The sequence below is a fragment of the Canis lupus genome, chromosome 18 (genome assembly GCF_011100685.1).
Source record: "Canis lupus familiaris isolate Mischka breed German Shepherd chromosome 18, alternate assembly UU_Cfam_GSD_1.0, whole genome shotgun sequence".
Lineage (NCBI taxonomy): Eukaryota > Metazoa > Chordata > Mammalia > Carnivora > Canidae > Canis > Canis lupus.
In genome coordinates, this window is record NC_049239.1 from 15,213,687 (window position 1) to 15,231,584 (window position 17,898).

A 17,898-nucleotide genomic window follows, 5' to 3' on the forward strand; every position below is an offset into this window, starting at 1 on the left:
TGTTCTAGCAGAAGTGAAATTTAGGCCTGCGGCTTTGCTGCAGCTGCTTGGTTCCCTGTGGTACTAGGAACAGAGGACTTTTCTTGACTTCTGGTGCGTGGTTATAGCAGCTGTCTACACAAAGTTGCGTTTGTTCATGTGGTGTTCTTTTTTTTTTTTTTTCTGAGATTTTATTTATTTATCTGAGAAGAGAGAGCACAAGCGGCAGGGAGGGCAGAGGGAGAAGAAGGAAACTCCCCACTGAGCAGGGAGCACAATGTGGAGCTCAATCCCAGGACCCTGGAATCACGACCTGAGCCAAAGGCAAATATTCAACTGACTGAGCCACCCACACTGCCCTGTTGGTGTGTTTTTAAAAGTACAAAATCAGGGATACCTGGGTGGCTCGGCGGTTGAGCATCTGCCTTAGGCCCAGGGCATGATCCTGGACTCCCTGCATGGAGCCTCTCTGCCTGTGTCTCTGTGTGTCTCTCATGAATAAATAAATAAAATCTTTTTAAAAAATAAAATAAAAGCACAGAATGATTGGGGTGCCTGGGTGGCTCAGTTGGTTAAGCATACAACTCTTAATTTCAGCTCAGGTCATGATCTCAGGGTTGTGAGATCCCCACATCGGACTTTGAGCTTAGCCTGCAGAGTTTGCTTGAGATTCTCTGTCCCTCTTCCTCCCTGCCCACTCTATTTCTCTAAAATAAATAAATAACAGTTTTTAGAAAATAAAATTGTTTTAAAAGTACAAAATGATAAAAATCCATCATGTAGTAATTTCTCTACTTCTTTGAGTCAGTATTGTGAAGGTTAAAAGCTCAGGCAATAAAGTCAGACTTCGGTTCTGAACCTCAGGTTATTCATCTACCAAATGAAGATCATAATGTTAACGTCACAGTGTGGTGAAAATGAAGTGAAATGATATTTATGCAGTACCTGTTGCTATGCCTGGGATGTAGTAGGTGCTCAGTAAGCAGAACGTAATTTTTTTAAAAAGTTTTTATTTATTCATGAGAGACACAAAGAGAGAGGCAGAGGAAGGAGAAGCAGGCTTCATCCAGGGAGCCTGATGTGAGATTCAATCCTGGGACTCCAGAATCACACCCTGAGCCGAAGGTAGACCTGACACTCAAACCACTGAGCCACTGAGGCATCCCAGAAAGTAATATTTTAAAACTAAAGTGTACTAATCAGAGAAAGAAGAAGAAAACTGAAGTAATTAATAATCGTTGTTATTATTAGATAATAAATGGTAATGTTTTCAATCTTGCTAAATGGTCAAAGGACATTGATAAAGATAGTGAAGATATTGTGTTATGGGACAGAATTTTTTTGGGGGGGGACAATATTTTAAGGGAAGGCTGTATCACTTTTGTTTTCTTTAATTTTGTTTTGTTATGTATAACATCTTTCTTATTTTTTAAGTAGGCTCCATGCCCACCATGACCCTGAGATCAGCCAGCCAAATGCCCCAGGCTGTGTCAACTTTTTTTTTTTTTTTAAGATATTATTTCTTAGTTTTAGAGAAAGCGAGTGCAAGGGGGATGGGGAAAGGAAAAAATCTCAAGCAGACTCTGCCCTGAGTGCAGAGCCTGACGAGGGGCTCAGTCTCATGACCCTGAGATCATGACCTGAGCCAAAACCAAGAATTGAGCACTCAACCAACTGAGCCACCCAAGTGCCCCTGTATCAACTTTTGAATTTGTAATTAATTTGGGAGAAGAATAGCCCCGGGACCCTGCAAATTTTGTACTCCAAAGATAATGTAAAATGGCTAATGCGAATGAGATCAGATTCATCAAAAATAAATAGGAACAAAAATTAAAAATAAAAAAGAAACAAAAATCACATCATAGGCCCTAAGTATACAGTCAGTACCATCCATTCAAAATTTCAAACCAACGGTTTCCATAACCTAAGACTGTTTCCTACCTTCAAAGCAGCCCACTGTAACCATCATAGGACCTCCTAAGGAAAAAACAAACAAGTCCTCATTTATAGTTTAAAAATGGGGGCAGCCCGGGTGGCTCAGTGGTTTAGCATTCAGCCCAGGGCCTGATCCTGGAGACCTGAGATCAAGTCCCAAGTCGGGCTCCCTGCATGGAGCCTGCTTCTCCCTCTGCCTATGTCTCTGCCTCTCTCTCTCTCTCTCTCTCTCTCTCTCTCTCTGTGTCTCTCATTAATAAATAAGTAAAATTAAAAAAAAAAAAAAGTAAGAATGATTTATATCCAGAGTTTTTAAAGAACTCTTAATAACAGTCTAAAAATAGGCAGGTGATCTAAGTAGACATTTTTCCAAAGAACATAGACTAATGGCTAATAAACATACAAAAAGATGCTCAACATTATTAGAGAATCACTAAATATTAGGGAAAGGCAGTTCAAAACCACAAGGAGCTATTCATATCTACTATGATGGCTAAAATAAAAAAGACAGACAATAACAAGTGTTGGTGAAAATTGGAATCCTTATGCACTATTGGTAGAAATGTAAAATGGTACAGCTAGTTTGGATAACAGCCTAGTTAGTCCCCAGAAGGTTAAATGTAGAGTTACCATATGACTCAACTGTTGCACTCCTAGATATGTACTCATGAATTGAGAACATGGGTTTAGATAAAAATTTAAACCAATGTTTATAGCAGCCAAAGAAAAAAAATGGAAACGACCCAGATGTCCATCAACTGATAAAAAGATGAACAAAATGTGTATCCATACAATGGAATATTATTCAGCAATAAAAGAGAATGTAGCAGAGTTGATCCCTGCCACAACATGGATGGACCTTGAAAACATGCTAAGTGAAAGAAGTCACAAAAGGCAAGATATCATAGGATTAATTTTTAGAAATGCCCAGAATAGGCAAATCCATAGAGACAGAATGTTGATAGTGATTGTCTACATCTGGGGAAGGGGTAATGGAGAGTGAATGCTGGTGGGTGTAGGATTTCTTTTGGGGTGATAAAAAATGTCCCAGAATTGATTGCATGATGTTATGAAATTCTGTGAGTATACTAAAAGTCATTGAATTGTGCACTTAAATGGATGAATTATATGGATGTGTGAATTATACCTTAGTAAAGCTGTTTGTTTTTGTTTGTTTTTTTTAAGGTAGAATAAGCCCTTGCATATATGATCAAATGATTTTCAACAGAGGTAACAAGACCATTCAATGGGGAAAGGACAGTCTTTTCAACACATAATGTTGGGGAAATTGGATATACACTTAAAAAAGTAAAAAGAATTTGGACCCTTAACACCATTTACAAGAATTAACTCCAAATAGATCAAAATCCTGCATACTACAACTATAAAATTAGACGAAAAAGGGGAATTCTCATGACATTTGATGGCCAGTTTCTTGGATATAACACCAAAAGCACAGACAACAAAAGAAAAAAAATAGGGTGGAGTCCATAAAATTAAAAATATTTGTGTACAGGGTACCTGGGTGGCTCAGTTGGTTAAGCATCTGCCTTTGGCTCAGGTCATGATCTCAGGGTCCCTTAATTGAGCCTGGCGTCAGGCTCCTTCCTCATTGGGGACTCTTGCTTCACCTTCTGCTTCTGCTTCTGCTGTTCCTCCTATTTGTTCTATCTCCAGTAAATAAATAAAACCTTTAAAATATATATAGATTTGTGGGGCAGCCTGAGTGGCTCAGTGGTTTAGCGCCGCCTTCAGCCCAGGGCATGATCCTGGAGACAGGATTGAGTCCCATGTCGGGCTCCCTGCATGGAGCCTGCTTCTCCCTCTGCCTGTGTCTCTGCCTCTCTCTCTTTCTCTCTCTCTCTCTCTCTGATTCTCTCCTGAACAAATAAATAAAATCTTAAAAATATACCTATATATATTTGTGTACAAAGGGCACTATCAACAGGGTGAAAAAGCAGTCCGCAGAATGGGAGAAAATATATGCAAATTATATATCTGATAAAGGGTTAATATAGAGTTCCTACAACTCAGCAACAAGAAAACAACTTTATTTAAAAATGGACAAAGAGGGCAGCCCCGGTGGCTCAGTGGTTTAGCGCCACCTACAACCCGGGGCGTGATCCTGGAGACCCGGGATCGAGTCCCACGTCAGGCTCCCTGCATGGAGCCTGCTTCTCCCTCTCCCTGTGTCTCTGCCTCTCTCTCTCTCTCCTCTCTGTGTATTCTCATGAATAAATAAATCAAATCTTTAAAAAAATAAATAAATAAAAAATAAAAATGGACAACTTGAATAGAACTTTATTCAAAGGAGAAATACAAATGACTAATGAACTAATAATGAAAAGAGGCTCAACATTATTAATGATTAAGAAATTGCAAATCGAAACCATAATGAGATACTAGTTTAAACTCATTAGAAAGGCCATTATTAAAAACAACAACAAAACAAGTGTTGGTGAAGATGTGGAGAAATAGGAACCCTTGTGCATTGCTGGTGAGAATATAAAGTGGTCCAGCCTGTATGGAAAATAATATATGGCGATTTTTAAATGTAGAATCACCATATGATCTATAAATTCCATTTTTCAGTATATACCCAGAAAAAGTAAAAGCAAATATTCAAATACCCATGTTTTTAAGAGCATAATTCATGACATCCAGAAGGTGGAAGCAACCAAGTTTCCATTAACAGATGAGTGGATAAGCAAAACATGGCACATAGATACAGTCAACTTTGACAAGAAGGAAATCCTTTTTTTTTTTTTAAGATTTTATTTGGATGTGGGACTCAATCCTGGGACTCCAGGATCACACCCTGGGCCAAAGGCAGACGCTCAACTGCTGAGCCACCCAGGCATCCCAACAAGAAGGAAATTCTTACACATGCAATTCACAACATGAATAGACCTGGAAGACTTTTATGCTAAATAAGCTAGTCACAAAAGGACAGATACTGTGTAATTCCTCTTTCATGTGGTACCTGGAATAGTCAAATAGACCAAGTAGAGTGGTGGTTGCCAAGAGATGGGAGTTATTTAGTGTGTACAGAATTTCGGCTGAGAAAGATGTAAAAGTTCTGAAGGGGGACACCTGGGTGGCTCAGCAGTTGAGCATCTGTCTGCCTTTGGCCCAGGGTATGATCCCAGGGTCCCAGGATCAAGTCTCACATTGGGTTCACTACATGGAGCCTGTTTCTTCCTCTGCCTGTGTCTCTGCCTCTCTCTCTGTGTCTCTCATGAATAAATAAATAAAATATTTAAAAAATAAATAAAAGTTCTGAAGGCAGGTGATCCAGATGGTTACACAACAGTATGAATATTTAGTGTCATAGAACTGTACACTTTCAAAATGGCTAAAATCATGAATTTTATGTTATGCATATTTTATGCAAATTTTTTAAATAGAAGAAGGAAAGAACATAAGAAAACATCTTAATGTGTAGTGGGCCAGATACAGTGGCCTCTTGTAAACCAAATCTGCACATGTTTAATATGGCAATATATACTGAACTTTCATGTATATGGTAGCATCTTAAGGAACTTTGTAACATATTATACCACGCATTGGCAGACTTCTGTGAAGGACCAGATAGTAAACATTTTTGGCCACAGAGTGGCGTGTTCCATAGCAGGTACTCCCCTCTGCTGTTAGAACAGTGTGAAAGCAGTCATACACATGGTGTCAGGGGATGAGCACAGGTGTTTTGCAATAAACCTATTTATAAAATCAAGTGGCTAGCTAGATAGCAAAGGTTTTTGAACATAGATGTCTCTTCTGTGGTACCTGACAGACCAGGGTCTAGTCCTGAATTAGTACTCCACTCTCTTTGGAGGTGTTGGGGATGGCCTAGCCAGCTATATGATGTGTCACCCAGGAGAATATTTAAAGACTAATACAGCATGGATTGTGTCAGGACTGCAAGGATGGCCAGCAGTAAGAAATCTGTTGTGTAATTAATTGCATTAGTAGATATAAAATCCATATGATCATATCATAAGATACCAAAGAGCATTTTATATAGCGTAATATGCAAAACTAGGTTAACTTAAACATGAAAAATACCGTGATTAACTAAAAGAAACAGAAAAATTAGAAGAGATTTGTATATTCTTATGGTAGGAAAGGCCTTTTTAAAAATATTTATCTATTATTACTATTATTTATTTTAGAGAGAAAGAGTGAGCAAGGGGAGCAGGAGAGGGAGATATTCTCAAGCGACTTCCCCACTAAGCACGGAGTCAGACTTGGGGCTCTACACAGGACTTGTTCCCACAATCTTGAGATCATGACCTGAGCTGAAACCAAGAGTTGGACACTTAACTGACAGGTGCCCCTAGGAAAGGGCTCTTTCTTTCTTTCTTTTCTTTCTTTTCTTTTTTTTTCTTTTTCTTTTTCTTTTTCTTTTTCTTTTTCTTTTTCTTTTTCTTTTTTTTTAGATCTATTTATTTATTCATGAGGGACACAGACAGAGACAGAAACACAGACAGAGGGAGAAGCAGACTCCCCACAAGGAGCCTGATGTGGGACTCAATCCCGGATCCTGGGGCTATGACCTGAGCCAAAGGCAGGCGCTCAACCACTGAGCCACCCAGGCGTCCCTAGCAAAGGCCTTTCTAAGCAAGACTCCAACACCAGAAATCTTACTGGAAAAAATTTCAGATATGATATACAAAATTTTTGTATGGCAAAAGATAATAAAAGTTTAAACATTACCTATGCTGACAAATTTCTGAAAAAAGTCATGGGGGCACATGACTGGCTCAGTTGATGGAGTGGATGACTCTTAATCTTGGGGTTGTAAATTCCAGCCCCACGTTGGATATACAGATTACTTAAAACTAAAATCTTTAAGGGGGTACCTGGGTGGCTCAGTCAGTTAAGTATCTGTCTTCAGCTCAGGTCATGATCCCGGGGTCCTGGGATCCTGTTTCTCTCTCTGCCCCTGCTCCCTTTCATTCTCTTGCTCTCTCTCTCAAATAAACAAAATCTTTTAAAAGATAAAATCGTTTTTAAAAGGATCACAACAAATACACTCTAAAGTGTTGCCTTAGATAGTGTTAATTAGATAACAGGTAACCTTCCTAAATGTTTTAATTTTTAAGAAGCATATATTCTAATCAACAAAAATAAAGATATTTCCATTTTGGCAAGAATAATAGGGAAGGATAAAATGTTATTCTTTTTGTCTAGACAAGAAGATATTTAACCAGGGGGAGAAATTTCTTGAGAAGTTTCAAATAAGTTTTAGTGCAGACTTTGATTATACAGATAATACCATGGGTAACAGCTTAATGATTTGGTAGTATTTATAACATTTGCATTTTGAAAACTGCCGTGATACTCAATGTTAATGAGTGAACATGTTTTTATTTTCTTCTTTTTTTTTTTTTTCTTCTCTCTTTTTAAAGTTCCTTTGGTATTTACAGTTGAAACCTTTATATTAGTTTTGCAGCTTACTTTCACATTTAATGAAATATATAAAGTTAACATGATTTGGTACTCCACCAATTTCAGCATGTAATGCAAAATTGAGTAAAGTAAATGCTGTTTAATTTTAGAGCTATCCTCCAGAATTCCTGGACTGAAGTCATGGATTTAATATTGAAACCCCGTTCTGGAGGTAAGAATGAAATTCATGTTAAAGAAAAAAAAAATAGAGTATCTTGTTAGGTATTCATGGAATTGTTTTGAGTAAAAAGTATGTGTGTCTTGGGGATGGTTATTTCAGAATTTTAAAAAATTGTTTTTAAAGTAAAGAGGATAGTTTATTTTTTCACTAATTATATATATATTTGAGATACATAATTTATATCCTGTTTTCATCTGTTTAGCTAATCTCATTTATTAATTCATAAATGAATACATTTCTTTCTTTTTCCCCATGCACTACCAAATCTCTAAACATGCAGGAATCCAAACATATTTCATTTGTGGTTAATCTGTTAAAGCATACTGTAATATGATGTAAAAACTGGGCAAAAAAGTATTGAGGAGGGATGCCTGGGTGGCTCAGTGGTTGGGCGTCTGCCTTCCGCTCGGGGTGTGATCCTGGGGTCACGGGATTGAGTCCCACATTGGGCCCCTGCATGGAGCCTGCAGGGGCAGGTAGGTGGCTCAGTCAGTTGAGCATCTGACTCTTGATTTCAGCCCGGGTCTTGATCTCAGGGTTGTGGATTTGAGACCCACATTGCACTTTGGGTAATTATTCATTTGCAAATGAAAAGAGAAATAAAGTCTAATTTTAAAGTGAGTGGCCTATTAAATTTGCCAACACAGTAGAAAAACAGAAGAAAGGACTGTGTTGGTTTTGTCCTCTATTGAATCAGCTGTGATAATGGAACAGTAATGGTCTTTAAATCCTGGGGTTGGAGCAGCCCCGGTGGCGCACCGGTTTAGCACCGCCTGCAACTTAGGGCATGATCCTGGAGACCCTGGATCGAGTCCCACGTCGGGCTCCCTGCATGGTGCCTGCTTCTCCCTCTGCCTATGTCTCTGCCCCCCCCCCCTCTCTCTGTGTCTCTATGAATAAATAAATAATCTTAAAAAAAAATAAATCCTGGGGTTGGCGGTAGGTTGACAAAGCTGGCTTGCTCTGTACGCTCTGCTTGTCCTGTTCACATTCTGATGGGTATTCTCAGGTGAGCAGAAGCTGTTCAGAGTACCTGTATTACAAAGAGCATTTTCTAATTTGTGTTCTCTAGGAAGCATGTTAGGTTATGGAAATCTATCTATTCAATAAATTATTTTAATCACTGCTTTTTCTTTCCCCCAGCCGAAAAGGGCTACTTGGTTAAGTGCAGGGAAGAGTGGGCGAAGAGCAAAGACCCAGCCGCTGCCCTCAGAAAACTTCCTGTCAAAAGGTGTGTGGAAGGGCAGCTGCTTCGAGGACTTTCCAAATATGGAATGAAGAATATAGTCTCTGCATTTGGCATAGTGAGTGCTATTTGTGAAGTCAGGCAAATGACGTGAGGTGGCTTAATGCTTTTTAAATTTTATCTTTAAATATTGTACTAAATTTTGAAGGAGCAGAAGGTAAATAAGGATCCTTTGATCTCTGAGTGCTGTGTTACCTGAGTGATCCTTGTTTGTACCCTGAATGGTGAAGCGGGAAGAGGGTGGGTGCAGGGACTGCTGGAGTGGAAAATATGATCCCTAAGGAAATTTAAATTAAGTATCTGGATACTTCAGAAATTCACAATCCATCTTAGAGTTCATTTCTTGATCATTCTTTAGCATCAGAACTGTAACCTGCCTAAGTAAGAGGTTGCACAAGAAGTGGTCTAAATGATCACATTTTACTTCGATTTGTTCATGGTGGTTCAACAGTGGGGCTACCATTTTGACATGTATGACCTATGCTCGTATTTGGATATCTATAACCCAGAACAGACTGGTTTAACTCTTCAACTTCAATCTTACTCTTCCCCAGATAAACAAAAAGAGCAGATTTTCCTACACGTAATTAGTGATCAGTTCTGTTATTTAGAGTTTCTCCTTCCGTGGAATTATCAGGAAGAAAGCACTGTTTACCCTGTCAGTGATGTGTCTTTGATTCAGGGTATAGGTTCCACCAGGGTATAGGTTTATTTGTATGAATGCATGGGAACCACTGTCACCAGAGCTGTGAAGACCCTATAGTCGAAGGGGTTCTGTCTCTAGCACTGGTTCTGTGCTTCAGTCCCTATTTCTCTAAGCTGTTAGAAAAATGACATTCAAAGTATGAGCTGCTTATCCTGGGGTCACCATTAAACAAGTGAGATGTCTTGGAAAGTACAGTACTTTTAATATTCAGAACATGTATTTTTTTTTTCCTTACCCATTTTCTTCTTCCTTCCAGATACCAAGAAATAATCGCTTAATGTATATTCATAGCTATCAAAGCTATGTGTGGAATAACATGGTAAGCAAGAGAATAGAAGAGTATGGACTGAAGCCCGTTCCAGGGGACCTTGTTCTCAAAGGAGGTAAAAAGGCAGATATCATCATTATTCCATCCAACTGTGGCTCAGTTATTTGACACTAGTGCTTAAAAACCAAGCTCACCACTACTTAAGAGGGAGAGAGAGAGAGATGTCTAGTAAGGTTGAAATGGAAAGACGTCATAAACTCAGACTGAACAGTTTGAATCTTTATTTTAATGAGAATACATATCTGATTTGAGTAACTGCCTGGCTCTCTCTGGGTCTCTGGGCCTCCATTTTCTCAGGAATAGATTTGGACTCAGTGTTGCCTTAAATCTTTTTCCAAACTTTAATCTGGATCTAGCAAAATCTCTATGCTTCTGAGCGTACCTCGGCCTCTCTGCTGTTGCCTGCCACTTTTAAAGAGTTTCTTTACGTCAGCACTCGACTGGAGCTCACGTAACGTGCAGGCCATGACATAACAGACACGTAGTGCATAGTCTGTGCCCACAGCATTCATAAAACTGACAATCCCATCTGATGCTGAGCCCTCACCATGGGCCAGGCCTTGTGCTCTGCCCTTCGCCTACATCTTCTGGTTTAAAGCTGATAGTACTCTGTGAAGTATTCTCACTGTTCTTTAGACAAGGTTCACAAGGTTCCGCAGCTGGGTCAAAAAAGAAACGGCAGGGACTCAGAATGAAAGTCTGCCTATTTTCACAGTCCATTGTCTTCCTGGCATATGTGGCTGCCCTTCTGTTCTCTGAAGACATGGCCTGCTCATCTGTATTTATGCCCAATAAATCACTAAGGTTTCTTTTTTTTTTTTAAGATTTTATTTATTCATGAGAGACACAGAGAGAGGCAGAGACATGGGCAGAGGGAGAAACACGCTCCCCAGGAGGAGGCTGATGTGAGACTCAATCCTGGAATCACATCCTGAGCTAAAGGCAGACGCTCAACTGCTGAGCCACCCAGGCATCCCTCCACTAAGATTTCTGTTAAAAACTATTAATTCAGGATTATTTCTTAACCTCCTCCAATGTGATTACATCCAGTGTATTTTGATGTCCCATGTGCCATCACATTTCATCCTCTAAATGCAGATGATTTTTTAAATTACTCTTTTAGCAAAATGCATCCATTGGTGATAACATTTTAGATAGCATTTTGTAGTGTTGTTTAAAAAAGTAAAAGGTGGGCAGCCTGGGTGGCTCAGCGGTTTAGCGCTTGCCTTCCACCCAGGGCATGATCCTGGAGTCCCAGGATCGAGTCCCACGTCGGGCTCCCTGCATGGAGTCTGCTTCTCCCTCTGCCTGTGTCTCTGACTCTTTCTCTCTGGATCTCTCATGAATAAATGAATGAATAAAGTCTTAAAAAATAATAATAATAAATAAATAAAAAGGAAAAAGGAGGGCGCACCTGGGTGGCTCAGTCAGTTAACGTCTGCCTTTGGCCTAGGTCATGATCTTGGGGTCCTGGGATTTGAGCCCCGCATCGGGCTCCCTGCAGAGCAGGGAGTCTGCTTCTCCCTCTCCCCTGCTTGTGCTTTCTCTCTCTCTCAAATAAATAAATAAAATATTTTAAAAATAAATAAGGAAAAAGCTGATTTTTTAAAGCATACATTCTAACAACTGAGGGTGCAGCTGAGAAATAATTTTTTATTTGACTTGCCACTTGTTCTCAATCCATGATCTTCATTTTTTGAGTAGAATAGAAATGCATCTAACTTTCTTTTGTTAACCTCTGTAGGCCACTTAGCCTGTGTCAACATGCACTTCTAACTTCTTAGATGTGTATGATTTTAGAAGATCAAGCTCATGAAAATATCATCTGTTTTCATAATTTTTCTATCTGTGAATTTGCAGCTACAGCCACCTATATTGATGAAGAAGATGTTAATAATTACTCCATCCATGATGTGGTAATGCCCTTGCCTGGTTTCGATGTTATCTACCCAAAGCATAAAAGTAAGTTCCCTGTCTGGGGAAAATAGTTAAAACAAACCTGACGTATTTTAAGCCACTGGCCACCAAGATAAAGAGAGGGGCACAAAAATCAGTAATTGAGGGCAGCCCTGGTGGCCCAGCGGTTTGGCGCCGCCTTCAGCCTGGGGTGTGATCCTGGAGGATCAAGTCCCACGTTGGGCTCCCTGCATGGAGCCTGCTTCTCCCTCTGCCTCTCTCTTCTCTCTCTCTCTCTCTCTCTCTCTCTGTGTGTGTGTGTGTGTATGTGTGTCTGTCATGAGTAAATAAATAAAATCTTAAAAAAAAAATAAAGTCCATTTTAAAAAAATCAGTACTTGAAATATAATTTTAGAATTTTGATTTCCATTAGACTTGAAAATGTTTAGATTTCAAACATTTATAAACCATGTTACATACAAAGTCTCTCAGGAAGGAATGTGTTCAGATGGATAATTTAACTTTTTAAAAAGTTTTTATTTTTAAGTAATGTCTATACCCAACGTGGAGCCTACTTCAAAAAACAAAACCCATCTTTTCTCTCACGGGACCAGAATGATTTTCCTTAATCAATGTTATATTCCTTGAAATTGTACAAGTTACAGAATGATTAAGGTATTAACACTTTTCTCTGATAATACAAATACTTTAAAGTCACCTGCCACTTACATGTTGATTAATTAACACAACCAAATTGCTGTGCTCCTAATACTTAGGTGAGGTTGACTTTGCTGAGGGACAGGAGTAGAGACGAGGAGAGAATGGATAGCGAGGTGAGGGAGAGGGTGGGAAGCGGTCTGCCGCACAGTGAGGCCCCCAGGAGACAGTGCTAGCAGGAGCAGAAGGAAGGCACTCAGATGCTCAGAGCCACACTCTCTTTCCAAGAAAGAAAAAGTTATACACTCTTCTTTCTTATACCTCTCAGGATCAGAAACGTGGGCTGATACCAGTTAAAACAGAAATTCAGCACACCTTTGACCAAGCCGTGCATGCAAACCTAGTGGCTAAGTCGGGTTCCCAGCCTGGGTGGGTGGTGGTTAGGGCATGTGGACTGGTAACATAGGCACACTCCGCATCCAGCAGTGCTCAAGTTAGGGATCCCTGTGGTCTTACAGGTGTTGTCAGGGAGTCTTCCCTCAACCCTGGTCAACCCAGTATTTGTTATGAATAACTTGAGTAAAGAAGTCTGCTCATTCTGTTTGCAAATTATGTCACCCAAAATGATTAATAGTAATTCATGAAAAATAGGGTTTTTTTTATAAGAATTGCAGAAGGCATTGATTTGGGTTAAACGTAAATTCTTACTTTTGTAAAGGCTCAGATTGATTGTCATCTACATAAAAAGTATCTGGGGTTATTTATTGAACATCAGGCTGCTGCCCTGAGCAGACACAGGGTTTTGTGGGGAATACAGAAAAGTCAGAGGAGGGACAGTTGAAGGAACAGTTGTTTGGCCTAAAGAAGATGTGGCTTAAAGGTCGGTCCAGTGCTTGTGAGTATGTGTGGAAGAGGGCAGTGAGTCTGCTGTGTTCTAAAGCAGTCAACAGAAGTTCTAAAAAGACAGTTTTCATCTTAGAATAAAGAACTTTCTAACAATTGTGTTTCTCACAAAGAAGTAGTTACCGGCAGGGAAACCTGGGTGGCTCAGCGGTTGAGCATCTGCCTTTGGCTCAGGTCATGATCCCGGGGTCCTGGTATCGAGTCCCGCATCGGGCTCCTCGCAGGGAGTGCTTCTCCCTCTGCCTGTGTCTCTGCCTCTCTCTATCTCTCCTGAATAAATAACTCTTAAAAAAAAACAAAAAGAAGTAGTTACCAGTAAATGGCAACACACAAGCAAAGTGATGCCTCTCTCTCTCTACGGTGTTATAAATAAAAAGGATTCTACATCAGGTGTGAGACTGAGCCAGATGGTTTTTCCAGATCTATTCATATATATATATTATTTATATCTGCCTTCTTCCAGAAAGAGTTTGAGGCCGCTGTACATGGTCTCTTCCAACTCGGAGCTTGTATTAATAGGTCAATAACTTGTATTGAAATGCTTTTTGTAGTTAGCTTGAGATCTTTACACCCCAGATACTGTAGTGCTTGCAAGAGATAACTTACAGGTTATCAAATATAAGCTGGAGACACTAGTCCTGGAAGTAAGTCCCTAAATTTTGATTCCAGAGAACAGACTGGATTATAAATTAGAGGGACTGGTTTTGTTAGGATGATCTAATTGAACTTACATGTTACTTTCTTCATGGTCTAGCTGAAGGTAGCTTGCTGGCATGCTGTATTCCAACTAACTTTTTATATTTTATAGTTAGTGAAGCCTACAGAGAAATGCTCACAGCAGACAATCTGGATATTGACAACATGAGACACAAAATTCGAGATTATTCCTTATCAGGGGCCTATCGAAAGATCATTATTCGCCCTCAGAATGTCAGTTGGTGAGTGATAGTCTGCAATGAAATAGAACTGAATTATTATGTGCAATTGAAAGCTTTTGCATCACCTGTATATTTTCCAGTCCTAGCATAGAAGTGCTACTTGATATTATTACCATAATCATTATTTCTACTACTTGGGATTTTTCAAGTCATCAAGAAACAAATGTGAATGAAAGTGATTGAGTTTATATTTTATTGACCTTGCTAAATTATTGAAGAAATGTACAGACAATACTTTTCCTTACTAATAAAAAAAATTGTGATTTATCGGGGCACTTGGTGACTCAGTTTTAAGCATCTCTTTGTTTTACCTCAGGTGTGATTTCAGGGTCGTGAGATCAAGCCCGTCGTCAAGCTCCAGAGTCTCCTTGAGGCTCTCTCCTCCCTCTGCGCCCCCCCCCCAAATAAATAAAAGTAAATCTTTAAAAATTTCAGTGTTGCTTACCGAGCTATCCCTCAGCACGCTGCCTTTACTCAGAATTAGTTCTGAGTTCCAAACACTGATGTTTGTTTTAATACCATGTTTCTAAAGAGAAAAATACACATGTATTAAGTCATTTAAAATATTTCAGTACCTAATGTGAACTAAAGCTCTATTTGATAATTTTTTAAATTAAATCTTGAATTTTAAACCTTGAAATCTTCATTTTCTCTTGCCAGGAAATCCTCTCTCTTCCCTTTCTCCATCTCTTTCTCTCCCTCTCTCTCTTCTCTCCTCTTCTCTGGGTTGTGGGATGAGCTTGGCAGGATTTGGTCCTTCCCACTCTAGAGAGCAGTTCTTGATGAGGAACACGGTGGTGTTAGTGAAAACCACTCTGGAGAACATATTAATGCCATTAGTAATTTATTCACACCTGTGCAAAGTGAAGTTTAGTACTTATCAGCTACATATGTACAAAAGAATTTCTGTCTTAAGGAAACTTTTTTTTTTTTTTTTTTACATAGACTGGCATCCTTTGTCACCTTGCTGTATAATAATGGGCAGTACTTACGTAGAGGATCTGGCCCTATTCTGTTATCAAATCATCCCACCCAGAATTATTTCCAACAGGCCTATATGTTTTCCTTTCTAAGCAAATGGCAATGAGAAGCTTAGTACCTTTGATGGCAACTCATATTCATACTTTACTTTGTTTATGTACTTTGAAGGGAGGTCGTTGCATACGATGATCCTAAAATTCCACTCTTCAACACAGATGTGGACAACCTAGAAGGGAAACCACCACCGGTTTTTGCTTCTGGTAAGTTTACTCAGCCATCAGTTCTGCGTCAACTTTGAAATGTTTTCCCAATCAAAAACACAAAACACAAAACACTCTCGCAATCACCACCTCCTTCCACCAGCTTGGTGATTTCTATTTTGTGTTTTGTCATCCTAGTTTCATGTGTATATAGCTTGATAGTGAAAACAGTAGATTTCACTGGAAATGAAGGAACGTCACAGAAGGTTGTGGTTTTAGGTGATTGAATGTTTCCTCCACCACCCCACCCCCATCCCCACCCTGAGTTAACACAGGTGAGTGAAAATCCAAGCACAGAATCTAACACATGAAATCTGCATTGTCATTGTCAAATTCTTGCCGACATTCTTTTGTCTGTTTTCACCCTGTTGCTCTTTTGTTGTCTGCCCTTTCTATGAAGGTTCCAGGTAGAATTACTGCAGAGATTCAGCTAGATCATTTACTCCCAGATGTCCTGGCCAGGCTTCATTCTCCGAGGCCCCACGGGAGGTCGAGCCGGAGGGAAAAGAGCACAGTTGTTTCCTTTCTTTTGCGATGATATGATTCGCCCCAGTGTCTGCCGCTGCCTTCCTTTTCTGACCCTTCTCTTCTCTCTCACCTGGCAGAGGGCAAATACAGAGCTCTGAAGATGGATTTTTCTCTCCCTCCTTCTACCTACGCTACCATGGCCATTCGCGAAGTGCTAAAAATGGATACCAGCATCAAGAACCAGACCCAGCTGAATACCACCTGGCTCCGCTGAGTCCTTCCTCCCCAGATTAGAAGATGCAGACGAGTGTTTGCTGGCTTCCTATTCATTTTTCTCTTAGTACAGACCCATAGGTGTATTTTAGATCTTTGTAGTTAAAGATTATTTGTATTTTTTCAATTTTTTATTAGCTTAATTTGCAATATTTGTACACATATACAAATCCTGAGGATCCTAATTCTAGCTCAGAGGATATAAATTGATCAGAATATATTTCAGGTGCTTAAATCATAGTAAAATGTCAGCTTTATTAGCTTTGTAATCATTTAAAAGGACTTCGGCTTAAAGTTGCAGTTTTAGGTTTTGCTACATTCTTAAAGGACAACATGAGTTTTTAATGTATCCATGAATGGAGTGTGCAACAATGCATTTTAAGAGAAAATGCAACAAAACAAATCTTGACTATGAATAAATAGTATACCCCACCTCCACCTCTTAATATAAGTACAGTACTCATGCTTATTTAAATGATGATAAAACATCTACAGGTTTATAAATGCAAAAGTGATTGTCATCATCAAACTCCTATATCAGGGTTAGGTCAGCGTTGATAGATCTTTTAGTTGCAATAGCTTTGCATTGATACTATCCTTGCCTTGCAGGACAGTTGCATCAATAAGGCCTTTTTTTCTCGATGTAAACACGTCCAGCTATTTTTTTTTTTTTTAAGTCAAGGTCTGATTTTTACTCTAGGTGCCTTTTACGTTCAGAACTCTTTCCGCTGGACTGGTATTTGCCGCAAAATATGTGACAGCAGAGAAGAAAACTTTAAACTTTGTATGAGGCCCCTCTAAGCAGCAGCAGCCTTTGTCACCTTGGGCGTAGGCGTCTCTGGCATTGTGTAACACTTGTCTCTGGTGCGAAAGGCTAAATATGCCTTTCCAAGGGTGTGTGACATAAGTGCACCAATTTTTATTTTCTACCACTTTTAGAACAAAATATAATAAATATTTTTTAAAACTCCTTTCTCCTAGTTAAATTAATCAAAGAAATTATCTAAAACGGCATGCACACGAGAACCGTAGCTCAGACTGAGGGGGAGGAACCAAGTGAATGAGGGATCTTCTGAAATGGTGTGGCAACACAAAGATGTGTCAAGATCGGGTTGAAATGTCATGAGAATAATACAGTTCAATGTACCAACTGTCCAACTGTTGGACTGGATTTGGGGTTATTCTTACGAGAGCTCCCCTCACTTGCTTCCCAGCGTGCTTTCTGGAGAGAAGAATGGAGAAAGGTTTCCCTCCCAGGAATAGCATGCCACAGTGGTGTGGGTGACATTTGTCCCATGTCTGGCAATGGAAGATTCAGAACGGTTTTCCAGCCCCTGTATTTTAGGGGTGTCCATCACACTACAGAGGTGAAAAAGGATTAGTAATAGCAGGATATTTTAGCTGGCTAGTTTCTAAAGAATCTTTTGTCCTACAAAAGCCAAATCTATTAAATGTGTATTGGACTGTTGGTACTTTCCAGTGCTTGTAAGTTACCTTCCTTCATCAGACTGATAAGTGAAAAAGTGCTCATTAAGGGGCTCTAACTGCCTAATGCAAGTGCATTCAGTAGTTCTGCATTTTAAATTCACATTACTGGGGGAAAAAAAAAGTGAGGCTAAACTTAGAAATGTACTCTTCATCTGGGAAATAATGATGGCCCTATGGGATGAGTTTATTTTCACACTGCATTAGCCAA

General features: G+C 39.5%; 1 protein-coding gene across 3 annotated transcripts in view; it reads left to right on the forward strand.

Annotated features, from left to right (window-relative positions):
• The window catches only part of PUS7 (pseudouridine synthase 7), a 57,034-nt gene extending 39,861 nt beyond the window's left edge, over positions 1 to 17,173 (forward strand). For all 3 annotated transcript variants that reach the window (XM_038562738.1, XM_038562737.1, XM_038562739.1), the window contains 7 exons: positions 7,476 to 7,537; positions 8,690 to 8,850; positions 9,755 to 9,881; positions 11,687 to 11,788; positions 14,091 to 14,220; positions 15,370 to 15,461; positions 16,067 to 17,173. In XM_038562738.1, the coding sequence (XP_038418666.1) occupies positions 7,476 to 7,537; positions 8,690 to 8,850; positions 9,755 to 9,881; positions 11,687 to 11,788; positions 14,091 to 14,220; positions 15,370 to 15,461; positions 16,067 to 16,203 (811 nt within the window). In that variant the 3' untranslated portion in view covers positions 16,204 to 17,173. The remainder of the gene's footprint in view (positions 1 to 7,475; positions 7,538 to 8,689; positions 8,851 to 9,754; positions 9,882 to 11,686; positions 11,789 to 14,090; positions 14,221 to 15,369; positions 15,462 to 16,066) is intronic.
• The last annotated feature ends 725 nt before the right edge of the window (positions 17,174 to 17,898 follow it).